General features: G+C 44.0%; 1 protein-coding gene across 5 annotated transcripts in view; it reads left to right on the top strand.

Moving 5' to 3' along the window:
- The window catches only part of LOC126259219 (uncharacterized), a 1,236,031-nt gene that overhangs the window by 1,097,674 nt on the left and 121,171 nt on the right, over nt 1–17,186 (top strand). For all 5 annotated transcript variants that reach the window (XM_049955827.1, XM_049955824.1, XM_049955826.1 and 2 more), the window contains one exon: nt 13,568–13,694. In XM_049955827.1, coding sequence (XP_049811784.1) covers nt 13,568–13,694 — 127 coding nt within the window. The remainder of the gene's footprint in view (nt 1–13,567; nt 13,695–17,186) is intronic.

Below are 17,186 nucleotides of genomic sequence, written 5' to 3'. Positions count from 1 at the left end.
TGCTCAGGTAGTCGGTGATCGGCACTACTGACAGCACCTGCAACGTTTAACTTCACCACACAATTTTGACACTACGAGTGCTTTTGCAGAAATGAAAAAAAACAGCGAAGTCGACATGGTGTGTTCCGGATGAATCTGATGTGACGAAACCAAGCGACAGACCTATCGGACACCTTTCATTGTGCTACTTTCATGCAGTTACCATTGTGAGCGAACTGGTTATCGCCAAGCGTGAACGTGCATTGTTTTCCTTTCAGTTCTTGCTGTAAGGGGGTAAGCAGGCTGCTAGCTTGTTTTACAGAGTATCCAGTATTACGAGGGTTGCCCAGGAAGGAATGCATCGCACTTTTTTTCACAGCCGAAAACAATGCTACGAATGCGAAACGTTACGTATGTATTTTTCGAAGTCCCAAGTTTGTCACTTCCGACAGATAGCGTAGCTGCAAGCCAGTTTGAAAATGGTGTCTGTAGGTGATGTACGTTACAGGCAACTTGCCGTCATTGAATTTCTCACTGCAGAGGATGAAACTGCGGGAAATATTCACAAACGCTTGCGCAAAGTCTATGGAGCATATGCTGTCTACAGAAGTACAATTAGCCGCCGAACACGGCGAGGCCTACGAGAAAGACAGGCGGCGGCGCGTTCGTCACGAAGGTAGTCCTCCGCTCGCTCGCTCATATCAGCAAACTACGTTTCTACACCTGTTAACCCTTAACTAGGCGTGTCCGTACAAACGAAAACTGAATCTCCTACTGGAATCCGCTGTTATGGAGTCTTACTGTTATTAGACCTATAAGGATGGGAAGTCCATGGGCCTACGTATAACTTGTTACGGCTGTACTGGCGTACAATAAAATAAAATCATGCTAAAATGATTATCAGTTGCATAATGCCCTACTTCCAGTTGTAATGAGTACTGTTAAGCTGAAGAGACTAAGTGCTATAAACAAGCCATTATACCATTTATGTGAGTATTGATCTTAAATTAATTTTGCTGTAGTACTGTTAATCAGTAACACTTCATAATAGTCGATTCCAGTGGAAGATGCAATTCTCGATGGTACTTACACACGCGTTGACAGGTTTAGAAACGCATTTTGTCTGCTGAGCTGAGCGAGCGAGCGAGTTCAGGACTACCTTCCTGACGTACGCGCCGCGGCCTATCTTTCTGGTAGGCCTGGCGGACACGAAGGGTGAGCTCATCAGATTCGGCGGAGCTCCACGGTTTCCAGCGGTCCGGGAGACAATCCACGGCTGTCACACCTGACGTGTCGCAGCGAACTGATGTTATTCGCGAGGACAGACGTATTACGATTCAACAGTTTGCGCTACATCTGACAATCAGCGAAGGGAACGTTTTGAAGCCGAGGGGGAGGCCGCCTCGGATTGTAAGAGGTAATGAAACCTGGGTTCACCATTTTGAGCACGAAACAAACGACAGTCGATGGAATGGCGCCATTCCCACTCCGCAACGTTAGTCACAAAGTAACGGATTAACGATAAGCGAAGTTAACTTTGTGACTAACGTTGCGGTACACAGATATGTTACAGAACCGCATCACCCCTAGCCTATGGGATAAATACCTGCTGGAATGTACGACGTTAATGCAGGATGGCAGCAGACCGTATTATTCGTTTCGGACCTCTTGATAAGTATGGAAGTGTGATTACGCATGTCAATCACATCGCGATTACGGGCAGCATGGGGTTCACGCCTCAGCCTCAGGACGTGCGCTAGCAGCGCATGTCGGATGTTTCAAGCGTCAACTTCGCGTCTTAATATCTCGGGATGTAATGGGAATATTGCGATGCAATCAACGCCATTGTGTATGTGCGCCTTTGTCATGCTATGGATTGCTGAAGAAAAAATATAGGAGGTCCATGTAAAAAAACATAAGTTTGTGTTAAAAAACATATGCTTTCGTTTTAGAATGTTTCCAAATATGTACATTCATGGGCCCCAGCCCTACATTGATACCGGTGAAAGTCGTTTTCCAATAGCTGTTATTGTTCCAGAGATATTTTGGGTGGACAAGATAGCTGGGACACCCTATATATATATATATATATATATATATAGGATTCCCGATATTTTTGGAAAGCATCAACATTCCTACTTTCTTACATCTTCTTTCTGTCGTGTTCTCATTATCATACGTTTCATACAAATTATTTAAGTTGTACATCACGTCTCATGCATGTACACTCAGCCACTATGTGAACCTGCCATATAACAGATTTTCTTTATTGCTCGTCTTGATTGCTTTAATATTTTGAAATGACCTGTTTGGTTTGATGATAAGCCATCCTCAGATCTGATTGTATCAGTTATCCTGTGAGGTAGTATGTAAAATTCGCTGATGAGTTGGGCGCGTTACTCTTGTAACTGAAACAATCAGATTTGAGGGAGGTTCATGTTGAACCGAAACAAATCATTTAAAAAACTGTAAGCAATCAAGACGGACAATAAAGAATGTTGTACTACCAGTGATTGCGGATTTCGTCCAAAAATGTTATGGGTCATTCCACGACAAGTGTTCTACTTTCGGAAAAAGAACCCGCGCGATCATCACGGATTTTGCTGAAATTTTGTGTCAACATTCGCACTTGTTCCCAGTGAACATTGGTAAAGTTTCACGATCATTAATTCAAAACTTCAGATCTAATATCTCAGCCAATATTTTCTTGAAGGAAATAACCCTTGGCCATCGTCCACAAAGTTTTGTGCTCTATTAAGAGAAATAAATATTTCCTAAGCGATGTGCATGTTGATAATTTGAAACAAAGCTGACCGAGAAAAAAAAGTGAAGTTTAGCGTTTTATATCTCCGGAAGTAACTGCGAGATAAACCAGAACCTTTCTACGTAGTGACTTACCAATGCAATTTCTTAGAATATAAAATTTCATCATCCTACTGCTTCCCAATAGCTTCCAAACTGATGACAAAGTTGACGGTTTTTCTAAAAATGCCACAAAACTGGCTATTTTTTTCCCACTTTTACAAGAATATTTTCTGTAAACTCTTAAATCGTTTTCATTAAAAGGACCATGTACTAAACCATTGAAAAAACTGATTGGTTTTGCAATGCAAACAAAAGGCCTTAAAAAGGCTGAGAAGCATTGAAAATGGACCCGTAATCCGCTGGTACTCAAATCTGGCATCTTTTGTTATGTTCTACAGTTGTTTAGTACTCTCTGTGGAAGACAATATCAGAAATCCTGATGACTACGAAATGAGCTTGAGTCAGAAAAACTGCACGTAAGTAGTTTTTGTTTTTTAGACGTCTCTACGGCATTCAGCTATACAAAATTCTTTTTATAAAAGATGAAATGGAATAAGGAATCCAATATAAAGTTCTTTTTTGTGGCTGTAATAATTTGGAAGTGTAATTTGTCGTATGAAAATTTCGATATTGCAGTGCCTGTGTCATTCTGAAATATGATGCAATATTCCTTCGGACAAGCATGCATTCCATAAATGTCAGTTTTTGCACTGCTCGTATAGCTTTATGATCAGCGCGCTAGCCTGTCAAACAGGGATGCGATCAAATCCGCGCGGCGGATTAACTCTAGCAGTACGAGCAAGTTTTCGATAATGCGCACTACAAAGTGGGTGGGGTACTATTTGCCCACTACAAAACAAATAATTATTAACTTTTATTAACATCTTTTTTTAAATAGGTACTGCTGCATAAATCTGGTTCGGAACCTGAAAATCGTTCAGTACAATCTTAGCAATACTAACGCATTATCCGTAATTTTTAAACAGTGGAGCCAGTTTTGATGGAAATGGACGAGTACGCATTAATTGTCGAGGCTGACTTGAATGAAATTCCTTTACTTCTTTAAACAGTTGCAAATAGTAAGATCAGGCTCTTCAGGATGGCCGGCACCCTCTGGACGATGGGAAGTTGCAAGACGCCCTCTCTGTCCTGCCGGCAGAATTGTGAATCTTCGTCGAATGACACGGAGGCATCCCGCAGATCGCAAGGGCTGTGGCGACTGAAATACCAGGCCTTAATTTTATCAATCAACATAAAATGCAGGAGAAGCAGAGCTAAAGCTTTAGCAGCGGAACTTTTAAAACTTGCTGTACTTCAAAAAGGGCTTAGGTCGGGCCAAGTTCATGACGCCTCAGCCCAAATACAAATAAGTTACTGCCGCACAGGCTGCGCATACGGCCACAGAATCACAAAATCAGCTACAGATGTCGATAAACTTAACCATAATTGGACGTGGCCTTTGAAGCAAGGGCAAATACCGGACGGGCTTCAGCACAACCGACCCAGGGCCGCTGCGCAGACCAAGTTCAAAATGTTCAGATGTGTGTGAAATCTTATGGGACTTAACTGCTAAGGTCATCAGTCCATAAGCTTACACACTTATAAACCTAAATTATCCTAAGGACAAACACACACACACCCATGCCCGAGGGAGGACTCAAACCTCCGCCGGGACCAGCCGCACAGTCCATGACTGCAGCGCCCTAGACCGCTCGGCTAATCTCGCGCGGCGCAGACCAAGTCAAGTAAGACACTGTGACCGTATCCAGATCAGTACCATAAGTCAAGCAATCTTAATTAAAACAACTAACAACTGTCGTGTTCCACTTCACTATACAAGCGAAGCGCCCCACTGCGCACAAACGTGCGCCGCAATAACAAATGCCACGAAAGGCAAAAACACCATAAAAACCTTTCAAATCAACTCAGCAAACCAGTGACAAAGAAGGCAACTGATCGCACAACGCCCTGCACTGTCGGGAACAGTCTGTGCGACAACACACCATAGGAAAGCGTCAGTTTTTCACAATCCAAGTTTCACCGTTTTGGAAACCATACCAAGGCGGCAGCCCACCACACTTTTCGATTAATCCGGTAACTACAACAAGATAGATAAAATCGACGCATATCACACACTCTTGAGAGTAATGATCGTTTCCGTCGCTTCACAACGGCAGTCTTTCGCAAATAATAGACTTAAAATAACCCACGTAGCTGTCTTAGCCAGTCCTCACAGTAATCCACAACGTAACACCGCACAACTTCTTGACGACGGCCTACTATATCGGCGTTTCCTTCTTATAACTTAAAGTAAACGTTTTCGAGTCGTTTTTCAGCGCATTAAGGCACCATTACCCGCCTTGCTGACAACGGTGAAGCTACATACAAGAGAGAGCGATCAACCACTGAATAACCACCACTCTCGGCTACAAATTACCCAAGTCTGTACCTTAACTGTGGCCAATGCAATAACCAGAAACGGCGAGCAACAACGTCAGGACTCCATATACAACGACCAGACTTCAGCCGAGCTATCGAAACCCACCATCGTGGCAAACACCAACTCTGCCTCCTTGCCGTAGTGCCCCTACCCGACGCTGTGCTTGTGAACACGGACTCGAGCTTCTAATTTACCGGGAGAGGAGACCAACTGGCATAACCTAGAGGTACTTTATGAGCACCACAAAACAATTTTCCAAAATACAAATTTCGTTAACTTAATTGTTTTCGCGACATACTGTTTTAAGATATATGGATGTGTAACGAAGGTCCTGATCTTGAAAATAGGAATATCACATTTTTTGCGAAAAATCGCTTTCACTTAAAGATTTAATTTTTCGGGTTACGTTTTACTGAAAAAATCAGAACAGTCACGGAATTTGGTAAAATAATTCATTAAGAACAGTGCTTTTTAAATCATCATTTACAAAGGGTGGTCATAAAGTAATCCCCACCCCACCCCGACCTGTGGTATTTTGAGGGTTAACCCTAACAATACCGACCCGTGCGAGGGGGCCAGGTGGCACTTTATGCCTAGCTTTTGTCATCTTCTACATCTACATCTACATCTACACAGATACTCCACAAGCCACCGTAAGGTGCGTGGAGTAGGGTACCCTGTACAGCTACTTTTCATTTCGCCTCTGTTCCACTCACAAGTAGCGCGAGGGAAAAACGACTCTTTGTACGCCTCCGTATGAGCTCCAATTTCTCGCATCTTATCTTCGTGGTCCTTACGCGCGATATATCTGTGGTGGTAGAATCGTTCGGCACTCAGCTTATATGCCGGTTCTCTAAATTTTCTCAATAGTGTTTCTCGAAAAGAATGCCGCCTTCCCTGCAAGGATTCCCATTTGAGTTCCCGAAGCATTTCCCGTAACACTTATGTGTTGTTTGAACCTACCGGTAACAAATCTAGCAGCCCGCCTCTAAATTGGTTCGATGTCTTCCTTCAATCCCACCTGGTACGCATGCCAAACACTGGAGCAGTACTAACTTCCTATATGCATACAAACGTCCTCCTTTACAGGTGAACCACTCTTTTCTAAAATTCTCCCAATAACCCTATATCGACCATTTGCCTTCCCTACCACAGTTTTCACGTGCTCGTTCCACCTCATATCGCTTCGCAACGTTACGCAGGACACTAGTAACACTATATCCGAACATTACAGGTTTGTTCTGTCTACTCATCCGCATTAACTCACATTTTTTCACATTTAGGGCTAGCTGCCATTCATCACAGCGACTGGAAATTTTGTCTATGTCATCTTGTATCTTATACCTAATTCTATAATTATAATTCTTTCGTATTTTGGCATTAAACTTAACCCCCCTCCCCTTTTTAGTAGACACAGACTTTCACAACAAATGTCCTATGCAACGCATAACAGCATTATAAGAATTTTCGGGGTCTGGAATCTGCTTATACATCACTGTCTCTTTGAAACGTATGTTGTTAAACTACCAGCACCATCACTACCCCTCGGTGGTCGTATCCGTTATTGAAAGTGCTTTGGCACTGGGAGGGTTAACGACCGTAACTCGTACAACCGCCAACCTGGGTGTGGTTTTTCGGCCGTTTGCCACGCTCGTTTACGCAAATCCTGGGCTGGTTAAGTGACGACTTTGGCGTCAGGAAAAGCATGCGGTGTCAGAATTAAGATAAAAGTAGATCTTATACATTCCCGACATATTGCCGGTGGGGCAGCGACCAATACGGTACTGAAATAGTAGATGGGCCAAATAATGAGAACAGCGGACGCTTTATGACGGAACAAAGGCTAAGGAAGAGGGGAAAACATTAAGGTACTATGCATTTCTGTATGCTTACCACAGAAGTACACACGCGTTAATACACAACTTCGATTCCGAATATATTTTCCGTGTCTCGTCCTCTCTGGTCTCTGTTGCTTATGTATCCGTGGGTAAAGTCTTTCGAAAAAGTGATGTGACTGAATTACAGGCGAGGCAAGGAATCCCAGTTAGTAATAGAACCAAGAGTTTCCCCTAATGCCCAGAGACTTGGATGATTATAACAGTAACCGGGCAGTAAGAGAGAAAACGTTGAGACAGTTTAGAGTATTACGGCGCCCCGTGCCACCTAGCAAAGGCAGTGTGGCGCAACGCAAGCAGTATGCGGGCAGGAGAAGCTGTGTGTGAAGCGGCGCTTATCTCTCGGGAGTCGGCAGGGAAGCGGAGGGCGCGCCGAGGTGAACGCCTGATAGCGGGCCACCCACCGTGGGAGGAAGCCGCCTGCCGCAACCGCCGCTGCGCGAAGGCTCGCCAGCAGCTCCGAACCTCACGCGGATGTGGCGTCGCTGGGGGCAACATTCTCGCCTTTCGTACTCACTGGGCATATCGCTGGATAATAATCCGACAGCTTCTCAGCAGTTATCGAAAAATTAGACGGTGACGCATATTTCGCACGAGTAAATAAAGATGTCGGGCAGGAATGCAGCCTGTTGTCATTTCTCATCAACAATTGAGAATGTAATAAAAGAATGGAGAGCTAAGTATGCCGTAGAAATAACTATGCGTGGACACGTTCCTTTCGTCCGCGCTTCTGTGCTCCCGTGCTGTCGCGCAAAGTCACTCTCGGCGATCTGCTGCGCGCGACGCAGAGAACTTCACGTAATTCTGAAATTTGCTGGCGGACCGCCCGCATTAATTCTCTGCACTGGCACACATGCAAAGCCAGTCTGAGTAAGGGTCGCTTGCTTCGCTTTGATCCGCGAGACAGGGCTAAATTCGCAACTCCAGAGTCAATAATCAGAAGCCCTGCAGCCGTCTAACCACTTTCAGGAAATATGCCGAGAAGCGACCACTGGACAGGAATGTGTTCACCGCCAACAGTTCCATACGATAATCACCACAACTACAAACAGTGAAAACAGTTCAAAGTCAAAAGGGGAAGATGGTTCTGAGCACTATGGGACTTAACATCTGTGGTCATCAGTCCCCTAGAACTTAGAACTAATTAAACCTAACTAACCTAAGGACATCACACACATCCATGCCCGAGGCAGGATTCGAACCTGCGACCGTAGCAGTCGCGCGGTTCCTGACTGAGCGCCTAGAACCGCGAGAAAAGAGGAAGAGTCACACGAAAACATCACTCTCAAATTTGGACGGAAAAAAGTGTTATTTATTGGCCTGAACTAACCCTAGCCAAGCTCGTCACTTTTGTCCAACACCACCTCCAGCTAGCTAACGGCTCTCATTCTACCCTGAGATCTCTCTTTTTATTGAGCAAGTGAACGCTCATTAATCTTCAACAATCACCGATAAAGACACTGACATGCGTGAGCAGAGATCCACGCCTGCGCACGGGAAAGCCCTTTCAACTCCCCCCCCTCTCTCTCTCTCTCTCTCTCTCTCTCTCTCTCTCTCTCTCTCTCTCTCTCGTAATGCACTAACAAGGAGACCAGGCGGCAATCAGATTTTTGTAATCTTTTATATTTAACAGGCAGCGTGTTTCACAAGGTGGCATTGGAGAATGCTACTCGGGCAGCCGATGGATCGCTCGTTCGAATCTTGCTTATGGTTTTATTTTTTCCTATATCATTTAAAGATAAAGTTCATCAAATATATGCTAGTTAACACATTTTCATGAACGACGCAATTTTTCTGGCAAAATTCCAATCTTCAGTGCAAATATGACCTCCTTTATCGATATATTATAAAAGATTTTATAAGTTTAAAACGTTTTTTAATTTAAATAATGTTTGTTAACAATATTTTATACTGGGTGATTGAGCTGCCCCTCCCTATGTGTTTTGTGCAACTAACAACACCTTCAAGAACCAACCGCGACAGTTACATATTCTGTCGCTCGTTCTCTACATGCCAACTACTAGTCTCGCAGAAAAAAATGAACAGGACCTTTTTGTTCGACATTTAATGTAGTTAAATTTTGTTCTGGGATACTTTTCGCTGGAGGCTATAGTTTTCTAGTTATTCAAGAAATACGTACAAAATTTAACTACATTAAATGTCCTCCAAAAAGATACTGTTCATCTTCCCTGTAGAAGTAATAGTTTGCGTGTAGCGAGCGAGAGAATATGAAACTCTTGCACTTGGTTTTTGAAGGCGTTGCGGGTTGCATAAAATAGAAACAAGAAGACACGACTTTTTGGTAAAAATAATGATAATATCTGTTAATTAGCGTATTTTCGATGAATTCTATATTAAATGATGTAGGTATTCGAAATGAATGAAAAGAAGAAAATGAAGAAAAAGTCACCGTAGCGAGATTCGAACCATCAATCCATTCATTACCCGATTACCACTTGCAAAAGCTACCGAGCGAGCCACGCTGCCTGTCGTGAAAATCATCTTCATTTTAGAGGTAACTGGGTTGATCGCGGAGTATCACCAACTTCGGACTTAAAAAAGGCACTGTAAAATCACCACCTCCACCCTAGAGGGCACAAGAGTTTTGGAAGACTAGAGATTAATGTCCTATCGACAGAGAGGTCATTAGAGACGGAGCAGATGCTGAAATTACGGAAGGATGGGAAGAAAAACCGGCCATATCGTTTCCAAAGGAACCATCTCGGCACTTGCCTTAAGTGATTCAGGAAAATTACTGAAAACCTAAGTCTGTATGGCCAAACAGTTGAACACTCGTCGTCCTGAATGTACGAGGTCGCCTGCTGACTCCTCAGTTTCGCTGTCACCAAATCTTTCCACGAAATTGTCTTACATTTAGGTCTTCCAGGCAATCAGAATATGGAGCCAAGTGTAGGCAAACTTCTAAGAGTTCCTCTGCCAGGGAGTTGGAAATCCCGGCCGTTATGGGGTACAGCTGAAGGAAGGGCACACAGACACAGCCAGGAGGGAGGGAAAAAAATTAGACTTGCAGATGTTGTTGCAATTTAGAAGAAGAGGTCGGTTGGTAGGACATGTTCTGAGGCATCAAGGGATCACCAATTTAGCATTGGAGAGAAGCGTAGAGGGTAAAAATCGTAGAGGAGAGACCAATAGATGAATACACTAAGCAGATTCAGAAGGATGTAGGTTGCAGTAGCTACTCGGTTACGAAGATGCTTGCACAGGATAGAGTAGCGTGGAGAGCTGAATCAAACCAGTCTGTGGGCTCAAGAACACATCACAACAACACACAGCAGTGTTAACCAAAACTGAAATCAGTCTCCAGAAGGCCATAGAAGGCATGAACAAGTTATTTTCAGAAAGATGTGATATGAAAATAAATAATAAGAAGAAAACGGAAATCTTACCAACAGTGGTAAACCTGAATCTGAACAGAGAGATTCTGAAGCAAGTCACCAGCTTCAACCATATGGGTAGCAGAATTACGTAGGATGGAAGACCATGGTAGGAGATTAAATGTAGAATTGCACAAGCTGAAACAGCATTCAACAACAACAAGAAACTACTAACATGTAAAAATATTGGTTTAAACGCCAAGATACAATATGTAAAAACTTGATTCGTAATGATTTCATGGGCAAAGAGAATAACTAATGAAGAAGTCTGCAAGAACGTAGGAGAGAAAAGATCGTTGTGGAGGACTATCAATGGATGGAGAGGCTGTGGGGTTAATTACATACACAGATATTCCCCTTTCACTGAGAAATTACCGAGTGAGGTGGCGCATTGGTTAGCACACTGGCCTCACATTCGGGAGGATGACCTCATATCCGCGTCTGGATATTCACATTCAGTTTTTCAGTGAGTTCCCAAATTGCATCCGTAAATCGGGATGGTGTTTGAAAAAGCACGGCTGATTTCCTTCTCAATTCTTCCTTAATCCGAGCTTGTGCTCTCTGATGATCTCGCTGTCGATAGAACGTTAACCTCTGATCTTCCTTCCTTCTATCATTGTGAAATTAATAGAAAGGAAATTGTCTGGGAAGAATGCTCAAGGAAGATCAAGGCAGATAAATCAAGTTCCCAAATTGACCGTATATTATGAAAAATTGAGCAGGAGAATTGCTGCCGATCTATCAACGGCTTGAGAACAAAAGAAGATGACAGTCATTTACATGTGGCGCAGCGATGACAATCTAAATTCGAAAACCAAATTTTAGAATCACTTTTGCTAGCCCAATCATTTATCAATTTTCCCAGTATTTTACTCGGATTGTGTCTGAAAATCAGGTATTCCATTTTCGTCAGTACGGTTAAGTAATGTTTTCAATAACTGTGTAATTAATTTTTAAATAAGAGAGTCTTTAATTTCCTGCTTTATGAGACTGAATTCTTAAGGACGTCGAGGAGGAGGAGGAGGAGGAGGAGGAGGAGCAGATGTTTACAAACCTCACCGTCATCAATCGTTGCGTCCGAAGCTTTTTTATTCTGGCCGGCCGCGGTGGTCTCGCGGTTCTAGGCGCCCAGTCCGGAACTGCGCGACTGCTACGGTCGCAGGTTCGAATCCTGCCTCGGGCATGGATGTGTGTGATGTCCTTAGGTTAGTTAGGTTTAAGTAGTTCTAAGTTCTAGGGGACTGATGACCACAGCTGTTAAGTCCCATAGTGCTCAGAGCCATTTGAACCATTTTTTTTTTATTCTGTCATCAGAGTCACGCACGTCGTGAACGCAAACGTGATCACTGATGGAACATTTTCCAAAATGGGTTGGCTAAAAATCTTCCAAATACTTATACACAGTACATTCCTGTACAGCGAACTCTGTATTGTGCGTAGCTGTCTCATTTTCAGACTCTTTCTTTAAGTGCCTAATGTTCTTATTATGCAGCCACGGCATATTGCGCTTTTGTGTATTCATAGAGATCAAGAAGATTTCTTCTGGAGAGGACGCCTTCTTGAATTTGAAATTTCTACCACAAAAATATCATTTTCTCTTTCTCACTTTGCATTTGGATCAACAGATGAAGCATAGATTAGAACACCTACAGTATAACATGGTAATTTTTTCAGGGTCTGCTAACTTGGAACAGCAGTTGAACCAAATGTCTTGAAAACAATATCAAAATTGAAACAAGGGTAATAGAATGTAGACTTATTAAATCAGTTGATGTCGAGGGAATGAGATTAGGAAATAGGACACTCACAGTGTAGACGAGTTTTCGTATTTGGGCGGTAAAATAATCATGGCAGAACCAGAGGGGATATAAAATACAGTCCGCCAATAGCAAGTAAAGCATTTCTGAAAAGAAGAGATATTTTTCAACATCAGCTATAAATTTAAAGTCTATTCTGAAGGTATTTGTAGGGAAGTGAAATATGGATGATAAAAAGGTGAGACAAGAAGACAACAGAAACTTTTGAAATGTGTGGTGCATAACAGTGCTGAATGTTAGATGGATAGTTTGGGTAACTAATGAACAAGTAGTAAATAGAACTGGGAAGAAAAGAGATATATCGTAAAACTTGATTAAAAGAAAAGATTGGTGGATGGGATGTATTAAGAGCACCAGGGAATCGTCATTGTAGTGATGGAGCGAAGTGTGTGTGTGGGGGGGGGGGTGAAAATTGTAGAGTGGGAGCAAGGCTTGGAGACAGTAAGCAGCACAAAGTGGATTGTATTGTACTAGTTCCTTAGAGACGAAGAGGTTTGCACATAAGAGATGAACTCCATCACCTGTACTGTTATATACAGAGAAGTTCTTTTGTTAACATTGTTAGCCAAAATATATTTAAAAGTTCTTGACTGTTTACTTCAAAATTTTGCACAATACTCTAATAAACATTCAAGCAGACATATTTGCACAGATCATCAGCACTTTGGTGTTTATAACCTTCTAACTGCCCTGCACAACAGTCGCGTTGTGGTGTTGTAGTTATCGGTCTGTTCTATCGACGTGCTGTGCATGGCAGGCTGGATGTCAGGGGTAAATAAATGATTCTCAAGTCCCTGAAAGACAGACGTCGTGTGGGAGAAGTAGTATCAGCGTGCTTTATTTATTTATGCAGGGGCTAGATGTGCCGATGAGGATGGCTGGGGAATGGTTACGCTGGATGGAGGAGGGAATGGACAGAGCGAGGGCTTGGAGGAAACGAACGGAGAGAGGGGAGGAAAGGGAGATACATAAGGCAGGTGAAAGGTGTAGAGTGGTGGTGGGAAGGCGGTAAAGCGAGGAGGGAAGCAGAGATGGGAAGAGAGAGGGGAAGGAGGAAATGGTCAAAGAGAGGTAGAGGAGGAGATGATGGGCAGAGATAAGGGGAAGGAGGAGTAGATGGACTAAGAGGGGGGTGAGAAGGAGATCCAATGTCCAGATATATTTAGCAATGGCAAAGTATTAATACAAGAAAGATCCGCTAGTTCCGATTGCACAGGCAGCACTGTTGTGTTGCAGAACGACCTGCTGGGACAGTCGCTGTACAACATCACGCGGCCGGAGGACCACGAGGAGCTGCGGCGCAACATCGAGACGGCTCCCAGCGACGGCCGCGCCTCTTCCGCCGCTTCCGGCTGCTCGCCAGGTGCGTACGTCTGCCCTGCCTGCAGCTGGCTGTCCGCGCACGAAGGGAGAGCTGAAGGGCGTGACATCCGGCGTGTCTAGCCGCTGTACTCTCCGTCAGAGGGCTTTCTGCGAATTAAACGTACAAAGCGCAGGTACCACGCTAACACCGCCTCAAACCTCGACAGTGACCGCATTTCGGCGATAAACAGAAACCGTAAGTTGCCTCAGGTATGCCGTATGCAACTCGAGCCACTCACTGATAATTAAGGAGTTGGGCAAAAATATGGAAACACCGCGAGAAGTGCTTGTTTGAACATAAATGCAGATGCCGGACGAGGCTGCAGGTTGCGCTCTTGAATCTGACCACGGACGGCGCCCGTGCAACGTCCTCGATACGTTGCAAGTGTCAGTCGTGGTCACGACAGTGTTCTGCGCAGGCGTGAGTGCGTGATATAGGAACGTGGGCAAATTGTTGGTGCTCGTCTGGTGGGCGCTTCCGTAACCAAGGTAGCCGAAGTACAACGGTCACTCCAAAAGAAATGCACACTATTTTTTTTTAATCCATCTTTTAATCTACATGTTTGAAAGTTTTACAGTGTGTAGGTACATCCTTTAGGAACAATATTTTCATTTCTCCACATAATGTCCATCCCTCTCAACTGCCTTACGCCATCTTGGAGTCAGCGCCTATATACCCGCACGGTAAAATTCTAGACTAACCTGTTGGAACCACTGTTTGGCAGCGTGCACAGGGGAGTCATCATCTTTAAACCTTGTTCCACGAAGAGTGTCTCTCAGTTTCCCAAAGAAATGATAGGCACATGGAACCAGGTCAGTATTGTAAGGCGGGTGTTTCAATGTTGTCCATCTGAGTTTTGTGATAGCTCCCATGGTTTTTTGTCTGACATGTGGCCGTGCATTGTCGTGCAACAGCAAAACATCTTGCTTTTGCCGATGTGGTCGAACACGACTAAGTCGAGCTTGAAGTTTCTTCAGTATAGTCACATATGCATCAGTATTTATGGTGGTTCCACTTGGCAAGATGTCCACAAGCAAGAGTCCTTCGGAATCGAAAAGCACCGTAGCCATAACTTTTCACCAGAAGGTGTGGTTTTGAATTTTTTTTTCTTCGGTGAATTGGCATGATGCCACTCCATTGATTGCCTCTTCGTCTCTGGTGAAAAATGATGGAGCCATGGTTCATCACCTATCACGATTCTTCCAAAAAATTCATCTCGACCATTCTCGTACTGTTCCAAAAGTTCGCTGCATACCGTTTTTCTTGTTTCATTGTGAGCCACTGTCTACATCCTGGGAACCCACCTGGCACATACCTTTTTTAACGCCAACACTTTCAGTATTTTGCAAACACTTCCTTCCCCTATCCCAACGTAGCGTGACAATTCGTTCACTGTGATGCGTCTGTCAGCAGTCACCAATTCGTTAACTCTCTGCACATTGTCTGGAGTGTGTGCAGTACGAGGCCTGCCGCTGCGAGGACAATCCTCAATATTTCCGCGCCCGCTTTCATTACGTAACGTGCTTGCCCACCGGCTAACTGCACTGCGATCGACAGCAGCATCTCCGTACATATTTTTCAACCTCTTGTGGATGTTTCCCACTGTCTCGTTTTCACAGCACAGGAATTCTATGACAGCACGTTGCTTCTGACGAACGTCAAGTGTAGCAGCCATTTTGAAGACATGCTGTGACGGCGCCACTCACGGGAACAGGTTGAACTAAGTTTGAAAACAAGCGGGAAGGATGTATCTACACACTAAAATTTTCACACATGCAGAATGAAAACTGTATTTTTACAAAAATAGTGTGCATTTCTTTTGGAGTGACCTTCGTATTTGATGTTTCATGAGGCACCATAACCGAAAATTTATTTCGCATGCAGGGAGAGCGGAAAAACATCCACTAAGTCACAACGCGAACGGAAGTATGTGTTGAATGATGGTTGCAGACGGCCACTGAAGGGGTTTGTGATGAAAAATAAGGAGACGACAGCTGCAAAAGTCACTGCAGAACTGGATGTTACATTTGCGAAGCTCTATAAGCAATGAAATGCAGGGCGAACTGGAATTCCAAAATCACACATTAGCGATGCAAATTACCAGTAACAGGCAAACATGGCGCTGAAGCAATAAAACTTGGACACTACCGCAGTGCGAGAAGGTCATTTGGTCGGATGAATCTTGTTCCACAGTTTCCAACTTTTGGTCGAGTTTATTACACTAGAGCGAAGCGCGGCAGAGTTCGGTTATGATTTGTGTAGCTGGATTGTGCTTTTCCAGGGTTCCGTAGTTGCTCTGCAAGGTAGCATTAGTGCCAAGGTTTATGTGACCATTTCTGGGTGATGAGGTCCATCTCGTGGTGTTGCTGTGTTCCAAGACGATATGGCGCCTGTTCACACACCTCGCATCATCCAAGGCTGGTTTTGTGAGGACGATGATCAACTGTCGCATCTCCCCTGGGCATCACAGTCGCCAGATCTCAGTATTATTGAGCCTTTGTGACAGACTTTGGAGAGAAGGGTGTGTGGTCGATATCCACCTCCATCATCATTACCTGAACTTGTCACTATCTGTAAGATGAATGGTATGAGATTCTCGCGTAAACCTCACAAGAGCTGTGTTTATCCGTTCCGAGATGACTGGATTTCTGTTTCGAACGCCAACGGTTTTCCTGCACCGTATTAAGCACAGTGATGTGTCGTGGCTATGGTGTTTCCATATTTCTGTCAACCTTTTAAATTCTCTAGAGCTACCAAATTGCAAGGGTCTTGATTCCAACGTATCACATGTTCCCAGCTCCAGACCGATTACCATCGGTTGATGTTAGAGTAGTAGTGGAGTTGCGAAGGCATGTGAATAATCAAACCAGTTGTCAGCTTGGATCACAAGAGAGTCCACAGCGTAATCGTGACGAAGATGGAGAAAAAGGGCAACACTTCCTCATTGAGAATGTTGAACTAAACATCTTGGTTCACAATCATCTTGGTCTTGAAGCTCTTGCAGTAGCCGTGCTTGCAGACTCAATTACGGGAATTCAGGTCCGCCTATTATGCAGACAGCTTATCTTTTTAATGCCGAAACATATTTCAGCACCTTTGTGGCATTATCAGTGGCTACTTTTATTCAGGTCTGCAAAATTCAAACCCGTGTTAGGCACCAATTACTCGAAAAAAATTTAGGCCTTAAAACAGTCTACACTGAAGCGCCAAAGAAACTGGTATAGACATGCGTATTCAAATGCAGAGATGTGTAAGCAGATAGAATACGGCGCTGCGGTCGGCAACGCCTATATAAGACAAGTGTTTGGCGCAGTTGTTAGATCGGTTACTGCTGCTACAATGGCAGGTTATCAGGATTTAAGCGAATTTGAACGTGGTGCTATAGTCGGCGCACGAGCGATGGGAATAAGCGTCTTCGAGGAAGCGATGAAGCGGGGATTTTCCGGTACGAGCATTTCACTAATGTACCGTGAATATGGGCAGTCCAGTAAG

This window comes from Schistocerca nitens, chromosome 5, assembly GCF_023898315.1.
Source record: "Schistocerca nitens isolate TAMUIC-IGC-003100 chromosome 5, iqSchNite1.1, whole genome shotgun sequence".
NCBI lineage: Eukaryota > Metazoa > Arthropoda > Insecta > Orthoptera > Acrididae > Schistocerca > Schistocerca nitens.
The sequence above is the reverse complement of the archived record's forward strand: the minus strand, read 5'-3'. Positions and strand labels throughout refer to the sequence as shown.